Here is a 13,140-nt window from a genome sequence, read left to right on the forward strand (position 1 = left end):
TCATATATGCTCAAGTTTGTTCTCAACTAGTGGTATGTTAGTTCTAGTTGAGCCCATATTAGTTTTAGTGGCTTTTGTGTTAGTTCTACCTGATGTCATGTTAGTTCTAACTTCTAGCTAGTGTTATTTCTAATATAATTATTTTTTTCTAGTGATATGTTAGTTCTAGTTGATCCCCTGTTAGTTCTAGTGGCTCTCGTGTTAGTTCTAGCTGATGTCATGTTAGTTCTAACTTCCAGCTAGTGTTATTTCTAATATAATTGTTCTCTTCTAGTTGTATGTTAGTTCTACTTGAGCCCCTGTTAGTTCTAGTGGCTCTCATGTTAGTTCTAACTGATGTCATATCAGTTTAACTTCTAGCTAGTGTTATTTCTAATATAAGCGTTGGTTCTAGTAGTCTGTTAGTTCTACTTGATCCCCTGTTAGTTCTAGTGGCTCTCGTGTTAGTTCTAGCTGATGTCATGTTAGTTCTAACTTGTAGGTAGTGTTATTTCTAATATAAGCGTTAGTTCTAGTGGTATGTTAGTTCTAGTTGAGCTCCTGTTAGTTCTAGTGGCTCCCGTGTTAGTTATAGCTGATGTCGTGTTAGTTCTTACTTTCAGCTTGTGTTATTTCTAATATAATTATTCTCTTCTAGTAGTATTTTAGTTCTAGTTGAGCCCATGTTAGTTCTAGTGGCTCTCGTGTTAGTTCTAGCTGATGTCATGTTAGTTATAACTTCTAGCTAGTGTTATTTCTAATATAAGCATTAGTTCTAGTGGTTTGTTAGTTCTAGTTGAGCCCATGTTAGTTATAGTGGCTCTTGTGTTAGTTCTAGCTGATGTCGTGTTAGTTCTAACTTGCAGCTAGTGTTATTTCTAATATAAGTGTTAGTTCTAGTGGTATGTTAGTTCTAGTTGAGCCCCTATTAGTTCTAGTAGCTCTCGTGTTAGTTCTACCTGATGTCGTGTTATTTCTAACTTCCACCTAGTGTTATTTTTAATATAAGCGTTAGTTCTAGTGGTATGTTAGTTCTAGTTAAGCTCCTGTTAGCTCTAGTGGCTCTCGTGTTAGTTCTAGCTGATGTCATGTTAGTTCTAACTTGCAGCTAGTGTTATTTCTAATATAAGCGTTACTTCTAGTGGTATGTTAGTTCTAGTTGAGCCCATGTTAGTTCTAGTGGCTCTCGTGTTAGTTCTAGCTGATGTCGTGTTAGTTGTTACTTCTAGCTAGTGTTATTTCTAATATAAGTGTTAGTTCTAGTTGAGCCCTGTTAGTTCTAGTGGCTCTCGTGTTAGTTCTAGTTGATGTCGTGTTAGTTCTAACTTCCAGCTAGTGTTATTTTTAACTTCTCGTGCTTGTCTACAATGGGGGTAATCTTACCATGATAACTATAAACACTTTTCCCTATCCACTTCAACACCAACTAAACACAAGAAAAGTAGGAAATGTCAAATCAACAAAAATTTTCCCTTTTATTTTATACAAACCAAACACAAGAAAAGTAAATATATTGGTTTCCCACCATATTTTACATGCGAACCAAACCAAAACAATCAATTTCTTGGAAAAGTTTGGAAAACTCAAAACTTGAGTTTGTTTACATGGAATTGCATTTCCCTATATCTAGAAAACGAACCAAACAACCCCTTATGTGAAATTGTGCTGTTGTGGTGATGAAAATTACAAAAACAATTTTAGGATGGCAAGTTAGAAATCTTTACTTGTGAAGTGTGTTTTGAAGGGGGTACATCCATATTATGTAACAACTATGCTTTGCTGAACGAAGTTCTCATGCAGGTTGATACCTCGAGAAGGAGATTTAAAGAAACAAGGCGGTTTGGGAGTCTTCTCTGCTATTTTTTGAGGTCAATCAGCTGCAGTTTAAATCATAGGGACTACTAATTCCAAGAAAGACATGCTTTTGACCAAGTTTTATCTACAGTGTGTGCTAAAATTCTTATAGTTTTCGGGAAGTATATTTTGAAATAGATTTTGACGCATCAAGATTCTTGGCTACGAAATGGATTTTGAAAAGAAGGGATAAAAGCAATATTCAAAATTGAGGTTCCATTGAAGCTGCTTTGAACATAAGGAGTAGCCGGTTTCTAAATGGGGGCACTCGTCCTGTTCAACGATCATCTCGATCTTGTGTGAAATGCCATGTAGTTAGAGTTGAAACTTGCCTGGGATAATCTCTCTTCCCGTAGTTGTGCTTAATTTTTTTTGATTGATGGTTTGCAAAAGACTCCACGATCAAGATATATTAACCATGCAAAATAAGGGTCATGAATTCTAATTCTCTTGCGCTGTGTCCACAAGCTGAAGTGTAGACCCAGCGTGTGAACAGCGACCACGAGACACCTTTTGGTGTCTCGCCAGCGCGACGCACATGAGACACAATTGGTGTCTCACCCGCAAGACACCAAATGGTGTCTCGCCAGCGCGACGCGCGCGAGACACCTTTTGGTGTCTCACGCGGTGGGTACTTGAGCCGCGCCGGGTTTTGTTTTAGCCTTGTTTTCTTGGTATAAATAGGAACTTCATTCTTAGGGTTTTGTGCGGCTGTTTTTTCAAAGAAATTGAGTGTTTTTTAGATCTGAAAGGTGAGATCTTGAGGAGAGAAAAAGAAAGAGAACTTGGAGGGATTGTACAAGAAAGAAATCATCTTTCTTGGGTAAAATCGAAGCATCATCTCTTTGGAACGAGTTTGTGGGTTGTACAAGTCATTGGTGTTCTCCATCATAGTAGAATCTCCATTCACCCCTCCCCGTGAACGTAAGAAAGTTTGCCGAACCACGTAAATCTTGTGTCTTACTTATTGTATTGGCTATTGATTGTGTTGGTTGGTTATCTCGATATTCAGACCTAGATCTGATATTGGGAAGAGTGTATATCTCACATTGCTGAGATATTTCACTTCTGTTCTTGTTTTCATTATTAAAACTGGAATATTGAGATTTGCTTGTGTTTTGTGAAAACAAAAGTAAGGGTTTTCTCTCAGGTGATTCGCTTCCGCGGCGAGGTTGGCGTATCAGCCCCCAACACGACGACTTCCTAGATGGTGGTCCCCTCTATTACATATTTCTTACCACCCTCGCTACTGCCCTAGGCAGCTATTGGCAATGGATAGATTCTTTCCAAGTTGTGTCTAATGTATAAGTCTTGTCTAATGTAATATAATGGGTCTGCTAGAGTTAAGGACTCCCTTATTTTATTTCTTTCAAAGGCTAGAGGCCATTTCTTCTTTCAGGTTACTGACTGGAGATCCAAGTGCGTGCGTTAAAGGAATGTCAAGAGAAGGAAAGCTCACAGCATGTGTATATATAACCATGTTTCCGAACAAACATCTTTTTTAACTCCTCACAATTGTAACGAGTCTGGCCTAAATTCAAAATTCTAATACGAAATTAAAAAAACCTTTCGTCTGAAAAAGGCAAAAATTTTACATTCAAACAATTAGCCAAAAACTGAGGAACTTTACTACTTCAAACTTCAAACATACGCATACAGGGCACAATAGACCTCATAAACCGACCACACACACAAGAACACGCACAATAACAACGGACTCTCACGCAAACCTCGGACCAGACTCAAAATAACCAGCCTAGACCAAAACACTTTGCTGACGCTCGGAAATACAACTAAAAAGCACGGATTCCAACATTCCTTTAGACGGAGATTTCAATAGCCTTCACCTCAGGCTTCTTAACTTCCTCCTTGGGCACAGTCACCGTGAGCACACCGCTCTCCATCGTCGCCTTCACCTGATCCACCTTGGCATTCTCCGGCAGCCTGAACCTCCTCAAGAACTTTCCGCTGCTCCTCTCAACCCTATGCCACTTGTCATTCTTCTCCTCCTGCTCCTTCCTGCGCTCTCCGCTGATCTGAAGCACTCTTCCCTCCTCGACTTCCACCTTCACCTCTTCCTTCTTCAACCCCGGAAGATCGGCCTTGAAGACGTGCGCCTCGGGCGTCTCCTTCCAGTCGATGCGGGTGTTGGCGAAGGCAGAGGTGTCGCTGAGAGCACCGCTGGTGCGAGAGGTGTCGAAAGGCCAGCCCTGAAAGGGATCCCACACGTCGAGGGAGAAGGGGTCGAAGACATTGCTCCTCTGACCAAAGATTCGAGGGATCAAAGCCATCTCTCTACAGAATGATCTCAAGATGAAAAATTCTTCAACTTCTTCGGACTTCGGTAATTAGAGCACCGCTTGCTCACAGTGTGACCATGAGAAAGAGGGAGGGGCAACCTTATATAGATGTTGAGATGGAAGGATCTTGAAATGTCCATCCGCTTCCACCGGGACTGTTCCAGATGGTCGCATCTGGAAGCGACGAGAGAACTCGAGCATCCAAAAGTAATTAGGACGCCAATTATTAGCAGATGGGCTAACTTAGTTAGCAGGCTAACTGACTGGGCCAACTTAATTAGAAGGCTATTTGGATGGGGGACGGATGAGGAGTAATTTAATTTACACCAGACCTTGTTTGTTTTAGCAGAACTGTTTTCGTAAAACCAAGTCAATGGATCAATGATTGTTGTCAACATGATAGCCTGGTGCTGAAGCCGGTCTCCATATCTTTTATCCGTGTGAACTCGTATTGTTCTGATGACCCTTTGGTCTAAATCTAACTCAAGTTTAAGCTTCTTTACACTTCAATCCATTTCATAGTTTATAAGAATAGCTAAAACATTTTTTGATTATGTATAATAATCTATTCCAAGATCAACCGAAAGAACTTCCTCTCCAACTAAATTCCATTCCATCCATCGCTAAAGAGGAGCAATACTGAGAGATAGATTCTTAATTTTCTATTTTTATCTTTCATATTTTTTATCTTATCTTCAGAAGATTTTCTGTGTCTACATAAGGCCACATATGAGTCCTATTTATAGGAATAGACTAGCCTTCTAGCTAACAAGTTATAATGATTTAGAATTATATTCAAAAACTCAATCCATAACGGTTAAGGATAGAATAGAACTGTATTACATTTATACCTCTTCTAATGATATAAATGAGACCAATTGGATATCGAGAAATAATTATTAATCAAATTAATAATATTAATTTGACAATCAAATCCCTATTCGGCCAAATATTCATAAAAACATTTTCATAATATGTGATTAAATATTCATGAATAATGTTGTCTTATATTCAGTCCTCTCAAATATCATTTATTTTAGACAACTTTATCGAGTAGACCCGTTTACCTAATTTCTCATGCCTAAATTGCAATGAAGATGCAGATGAATAAAAAAATACTTCCAAACATCAAAATATTTTATTTTTATAGGAAAATAAATTTTAAAAAATATTTTCCCAAAAAATCAATTGATGGAAATTAAATAATTTTATGGGATATTTACAATAAATTAACTCATCATAATGAGCATATTGAATTTTATTTAGATATTTATCATTTACCTAAATAAAAATTAATAACATAACATTTCAGGTTGTGTAGCGTTTGCTAAATAAGATTAACCATCACATTAAAATATACTAATTGTCAAATTAGAAATGATATTGTCATCAGGTCAAAAGAAAAATGTAACAATTCGAATTCTCTATCTCTTAGGTGACTCGTCCTAGAAAATCTAAATATGTTCTAGTGCTACACGTATCACAATATGTGCTTATGACATGCACCCGAAGAATCACTATTCTCGATGATTGAGACCCACCACCTCTCACGCATAATAACATGCTATAACTAAGTTATCATTTAATTTTAAAAATCTTTAAGATAGATTATATCTCTAAACAAGTGACCATCACGGTGTATGATCTCACAAAAATAATTTCTAAAGATACTATAAGAATTATAAAAATAATATCCAAATTATATGTGTAACAATTAAATCTATCAATATTTTAAAAATATTACATAATTTATGTTGGCTCTTCAAGGGTATATTTTTACTACTCCAACATGAACTTCAGCTGATGTTAGCTTGCCTAGCTTACACACGTACATCTTTATTTTCATATTACTAAGCTCTAGCTTTTACATGTTAATTTGGGACGCTCTAGGTTGCCCGCAGTTTCTTTTAAGAATATTTAAATCGTGATCCTTAGTTTTTGCATGTTAATTTGGATCTCTTAGTTGCCCATAGTTTCTTTTCAAGAGCAATAAAATCGCGATTTGCAACTCATTTCTAATCCACCTCTAGATGTTCCTTAAAATCAGCTATCTTTGCGCACAAGTGTTCATTATGTCTTCTAACTGTTGTAACGAATTATTCATTCTCAATAAATATCAATTCACCTTTCCATCATTATTCTTGGTTCATTTTTCAAGTTAGATAAAGTTAAGGTCTATGACTATTGAGTAACTTCACAGGTTCCTCCTTTAAATGTTTAATTAAAGTTGTTAAATTCATAGTTTAAACTTTTAATGCCATGGTGCAATATAATAGGATATGAATAATAAGTTTCTTAACTTCATGTAATATATTATGTGAAATAAATAAAAAACGCTGCTATATGGACCCAAAATATAAGACCATTGGAGGAAATATATGAAATATCCTCTTCTATTGCATAATGAGCTGGTCATCATCTGTCCCCTCAAACGGTCCCACATTTTAGGTCCTTAAGGCATTTTACATAGATAAATGTTATATATAGATAAATGTTAAGAGAATCAATTTTGAACTTCGACAATAAGTTTCGTAATCCTTGGAAAACAAAAATACAGCGACCTGGATTCTAGACTACATTTTAGGTACCAATTTTAAAATTGGCTGAAATAATCAGCACTACTGCACAACAAGCCACTAATTTATAATCCAATAAAATATAGTTAAACAATTTCACATTCAGGCGTAAGATTTTAGATACCTTACTTCAAACTTTCAAACACAGACATACATGACATAATAAACCTCATCAATCCACACACACAAACACTAGAGACACTCGCATGCAGAAAGCTCAAGAGGAAGACTCGCAACACCACAACGAAAGCTCGGAATTAACACAACCAACCGATCTGATCTATTCTTCTAACTAGAGATTTCAATGGCCTTCACCTCGGGCTTCTTGACTTCCTCCTTGGGCACGGTCACAGTGAGCACACTATTCTCTGTTGTGCGCAGCGAAAATTTCGGCAGAGTTTCTGGTGCACAATAAGAGAGAAAGATCGATAAGAATTCCCGTCTCACCAAGGAGACAAGAATCTGAAGCGGATATCTCAACCAAGTGAGATATCGGCTCTTCCTCTCATCAGTTCTAGGACTGACCTGTCGAGGGATCCTAAAAACTATTACAATGACCACAAACTCAAACAAATCAATTTTACGTGGTTCGGCAAACTGCCTATGTCCACGGGGCAAGGAGGGGGGAGATCTACTATTAGAGGGAGAGAATACAACTAGGGTTTACAATCACTCAATCTAAACCCACAAACAATCTCTCTCTCACACAAATATCTCTCTATTTTTCTCTCAAAAGAAATAGCCACGAGAACAGTAACTTTTCTTCCACCTTAGCACACGCCGTCGATTTTTCCTTCTGACTGCACAAATCTTCTTTGCACGCCGCCCAACCGAAAAAAATCTCTCTACGTTTGCGTCTGCTACAGCTACCAAAAGAAACCTCACCTCACTTGCACCACCGAAACCCTAGAGCAAAAAAACATTTATAGGCTATACTATCGGGTAGGCTCACGTGGAAACGAAAACCAAAAAGAAGCAAAACGCGTTCTTTGATGAGTGGCCCCCACACGTGAATAAGATTTCTGATGCTAAACTCGTGGTGCTCCTTCACGTGTTCACATGGTGGTGTGGCCCACCTCACCTCACGTCCCTTTCATTCACAATTCTCCACCTCGGCGAAGTTTTCCCAAAACTGAGCCGACACCGATCAAACCAAATGTCTCACTTGTTGTGTCCAGTACGAAGTAAAACAATTCACGACAACGGACTCAATCCATAACAAGTCGAGAACCCAAATGAGAATGCGAACACTCTCCAAATGTCGGTATCAACTCACCAAATCGATCTCACCCCATCAAAATCCAACCCGGCTGCATCATAAAGACTGCCTATGTATCCTCTTGCCCAAGGAATCAAGCCGAACGTAGTTCACTCAAATGGCCTCCAAAGGCCTCAATCCAATAGAAGAGTTCGCAACCCTTCTCCAATATCATCAACTCTGTGGCTGATAGCACCTCCAACACGCTGTGTCACCTCAGCTGGAATCCCAACCAATGCAGAATGACCTGGAGTATGTGGGAAAATCCCCACCCAATGTGGAGTAGCATTAATCTCCAACCGCTGCGATACCTCTAAGGTCTGTCCAAAACTCTCCACCTGCTGAGAGTCAATTAGCTTCCTCATCGAATACCTCTAAGGTCTGTCCAAAACTCTCCACCTGCTGAGAGTCAATTAGCTTCCTCATCGAAGCCTCAAACAAAGTGACACTATCAGACCTATCTTCCAATGAAGTTTTACCTCCAATCACAGCAGTTGACAACTCTTTAATAGGATGACCCAAATATGTCGAAGCCTCTGTCCAGAAACTCTTCTGCAGACCATTGCTTGACACCAAACATCGATCCTCCTCCAGCAAGGCACGGTCTTCCAAATTTGTCACCCTATCTAGTTGCCCCAAGATTTCCTTTCCAACGAAGTGTCTCGAAATGCCGTGATCTCGGTTCCAATACAGAAACAGGTCCATCTTGTACCTCCCACCAGAATGGAGTACCTTCACCTTTCTGTCTATCACACACTTCTTCAAACTGTTAGAGACTACTAGGACTTTCTCCAATGGGGATTTGGTTGCAACCCAAACACGCCTAGAACAGCCACCAACAAAGGAAACCAAACACCTATTATCTCCCAATGATGCCCCCTTGGAAGGCCCCTAAACATCCACGTGAACTCCTCCAGAACGACCCTTAGCACGGTGAATAGAGGCGCCACACTTCACCTCGGTCTTCTTGCTCACATCAACATGTTCACTGGACTTCAAACTGCAGGTCTTTGCACCCTCTTTCAATCTATGCGAGGAATCAATACTGGAATGGTCAAGCCCCAAATGCCGCAGTCTAGTCGAATCAACAGAAGTCGTCAGCTCTCCACCTATCACTATACCTCCAGTCAAGTAATACAGGTTATTTCTCCTGACGCCCTTCATCAAAATACGAGAGTCTCTCGCAATCTCGAGAACCATGTCCTCAACACGAACCTTCAGACCCTGTCCAACCAAAGCTCCAATCGAGATCAAGTTCTTCTTCAAAGAAGGAACATATCTCACATCATTTAACTCTCTAACAATCCCGTCAAATATCTTTATGCGAATTCTTCCTATCCCAAGGATCTGGCATGCACGGTTATCAGCCATGTACACTACATCACTATCCACCAGCTTCTCAAAACTGGAGAACCATTCCCTTCTAGGGCACACATGATAGGTCGCACCACTATCCAACATCCATTCAGATTCCTCTGAATAGCTATCTTTCGGACTAATAGAAAGCGAATAAATAGAAGAGTCAGAAATATTACCATCCGATACGATGTTTGCTTCTGATGATGGTTGCTTCCCTTTTCCCTTCTGCTTATTCTTCATCCATTCGTCGAGCTTTGGGCAGTCTTTCTTCCAATGACCAGTCTCCTTGCACCAAGCACACTGATCTTTTCCAATTGTAGGATGCCCTACTCTAGACTGTGACTTCCAATTCTTCCGGTTTGGATTCTTCCCTCTTGCGACCAACGCCTCTGCTACCGACTCAGTCGAATTCTCCTTATTCTTCTTCCGAAGCTGATAATTCACCAATGCAGCAGTGACCTCACTATACGAAAGTGATACCTTCCCATTAATCAGAGTCAGGACGAAGGTCTCATATTCCTCGTCGGGCAAGGAACTCAACAATAGCAACGCCTTGTCCTCATCTTCAATCACGACATCCACATTCGCCAAATCCGCAAGAAGCTTTGTGTAGTGGTTCATGTGATCTCTAATGGAGGTTCCCTTCTTCAACTGGAAACGATAAAATCTCCTCTTCAAATGCAAGCGGTTCTCAACACTCTTTGTCAGATACTTGCTTTCGAGAATCTCCCAAATCTTCTTTGCAGAAGTCTCATTCATCACATCATATTTTAGATCTTGAGTCAAACAAGACCTAATCACACCACACGCCGTTCGATTCATTTTCTTCCAAACCTTCTCTTCAACGTCATCAGGCTTGCCATCTAACTCCAAAGTATCCTCCAAATTCTGCGCGTTCAGCGCATCCAAAACCTCGCATCTCCATAATCCAAAATTGTTTGTGCTATTAAACTTCTCCACATCTATCTTCATAGAATGGATATTCAAACTCTGAATGGTCTTCGCGCCAGAAGCACCACCCTCGACACCCGAAGCACCTTCTTTCCCCGACATCTTTCTCAACGCACCACCGAACGAAGAATAGATCCAAAACTGAACAGATAGAGCCTTTATCAAAAGATCCCACCTTTATCACCAAACAAAGCCCTAGACGAGCTTCCAAAACGATCTACTCCTCCAAATAGCGCAAGCGTAGCCCGAGCTCTGATACCACTTGTTGTGCGCAGTGGAAATTTCGGCAGAGTTTCTGGTGCACAATAAGAGAGAAAGATCGATAAGAATTCCCGTCTCACCAAGGAGACAAGAATCTGAAGCGGATATCTCAACCAAGTGAGATATCGGCTCTTCCTCTCATCAGTTATAGGACTGACCTGTCGAGGGATCCTAAAAACTATTACAATGACCACAAACTCAAACAAATCAATTTTACGTGGTTCGGCAAACTGCCTACGTCCACGGGGCAAGGAGGGGGGAGATCTACTATTAGAGGAAGAGAATACAACTAGGGTTTACAATCACTCAATCTAAACCCACAAAAAATCTCTCTCTCACACAAATATCTCTCTATTTTTCTCTCAAAAGAAATAGCCACGAGAACAGTAACTTTTCTTCCACCTTAGCACACGCCGTCGATTTTTCCTTCTGACTGCACAAATCTTCTTTGCACGCCGCCCAACCGAAAAAAATCTCTCTACGTTTGCGTCTGCTACAGCCGCCAAAAGAAACCTCACCTCACTTGCACCACCGAAACCCTAGAGCAAAAAAACATTTCCACTGCGCACAACAAGTAAAACACGTTCTTTGATGAGAACAAAAAAGAACAAAAAAGAAGCAAAACGCCTACGTCCACGTGGAAACGAAAACAAAAAAGAAGCAAAACGCGTTCTTTGATGAGTGGCCCCCACACGCGAATAAGATTTCTGATGCTAATTGCTAAACTCGTGGTGCTCCTTCACGTGTTCACATGGTGGTGTGGCCCACCTCACCTCACGTCCCTTTCATTCACATTCTCCATAGCCGCCTTCACCTGATCCATCTTTGCATTCTCCGGCAGCCTGAACCTCCTCAAGAACTTGCCGCTGCTCCTCTCGACTCTATGCCACTTGTCATTCTTCTCCTCCTGCTCCTTGCTCCGCTCTCCGCTGATCTGCAGAACTCTTCCTTCCTCCACCTCAACCTTCACCTCTTCCTTCTTCATCCCCGGAAGATCGGCCTTGAAGACGTGAGCCTCAGGCGTCTCTTTCCAGTCGATGCGGGTGTTCGCAAAGGCAGAGGCCTCGCTGAGAGCGCCGCTGGCACCAGAACGATCAGCGAGAGAGCGAGAAGAGTCGAAAGGCCAGCCCTAAAAGGGATCCCAGACATCGAGGGAGAACGGGTCGAAAACGTTGCTCCTCTGACCGAAGATTTGAGGAATTAGAGCCATCTCTCTACAGAAACTATCTAAAGCTAAAAGCTGAGGATGTGAACTTTTGCCATGCCTTCGAATGTGATGAACAGAAAGAGGGAAGGACTAATTTATGTACGTTGAGACGGAAGGATCCCGAAAATTCTGTCTGCTTCCACTACACAAAATGTCCCCTGGGGCACCTTAAAAGTTTTCCAGATGGTTATCTCTAGAAAGAACGAGAGAATTCAAGCATTCCCCCAAGCACTAAGCCCATAACTATCACGATCCTTGTCGATAACTCAAATAATTAAGCCCGCAATTATTAGCAAATGGACCAACTTAGTTAGCAGGCTAATAGAACAATAGGCCGACTGGAATTTATTTCGTAGCATTCTTCTTTAAATCAATTTTATAGTTTTGTACTTAAACACTATGAAGAGTTCTTGAATTGCCAATTGCTTTAACTCTCTTCTTCTAGTGAATCGTTTGTTTTCGGTCCGAGCATCATTCGAACTAATTAAAATTTTGGAATTTCTATCTTGAGAGGGGTGTATTAGATTCATGTGAGCAGTTAGATCACTAGAAAACCAAATACGGAATGTCAATTGGATATTTGACCATCTCAAGAAGAAAAGATCACATCTTCTAATCCCAGAAGTAATTGTGAGACGTTTAAAATATATTTTTGATAGCTCGATTAGATGGTCCTATGTCGGCTCATGACACACAATCTCGTAAGTCTAAGCTCCCTTAATGAACCATTTTACATTATCGATAAAATATGAGTTTTTTTTAACTCACACCGAATGACTCAGCTAGATTATCACTTAGTCACACATATCTGCACACATATTACATGAAACTCTCCTCTTATTCACACCTCAAATCAGGACTCTGATACCACTTATTAGGAATTTTATAAAGTTTAATATGCCAAATAAGATACATAAAATATATAACGACACCAACAAAAATATCACATGCAAGCAAATACCTTACGGGGACGTTGTCTTTGTAAGGTGGGTGATTGTGACATCCCCACACTTTAGTCCCACATAGACTAGTGTGAAGAAATATTAGTGGTTCAAATAGAAAAAAAACCCAAGGCTCAAGACAACTAGTGCTTGTATTTTAGTAGTGGATTTTAGCCAACATTTAAGTTATTATAGGTGGGTCTCATGGCTTGCTTGCGCCAACGGGCCTGTGAGCCTGGGGCGTGACAGCCAGTGTATGGCCATTTCCCCCATGCCTCCATAAAACTATTCACTGGCTATAAGGTGATTATAACATTTGTTCACAATGAATAGCTTTACATATCACTCTTCTAGGCTCATTTTTGAAGTAGAGAAAGTTAAAGCCCAGCACAGTTGAGTAATTTTCATATTACAGTTTCACAATTCCTTAGACCCCCTCAAACCATGGTACAAT

At 40.2% G+C, this 13,140-nt stretch overlaps 1 protein-coding gene and 1 pseudogene across 1 annotated transcript; both read right to left on the minus strand.

Annotated features, from left to right (window-relative positions):
- Positions 3,654–4,192, minus strand: LOC109849174 (17.8 kDa class I heat shock protein-like). The gene has a single exon (XM_020418984.1). It carries the CDS (start codon positions 4,122–4,124, stop codon positions 3,654–3,656), a length of 471 nt encoding a protein of 156 aa, XP_020274573.1. The 5' UTR covers positions 4,125–4,192.
- On the minus strand, positions 6,771–12,090 carry LOC109850902 (annotated as a pseudogene).

Source organism: Asparagus officinalis, chromosome 7, assembly GCF_001876935.1.
Source record: "Asparagus officinalis chromosome 7, Aspof.V1, whole genome shotgun sequence".
Classification (NCBI taxonomy): Eukaryota; Viridiplantae; Streptophyta; class Magnoliopsida; order Asparagales; family Asparagaceae; genus Asparagus; species Asparagus officinalis.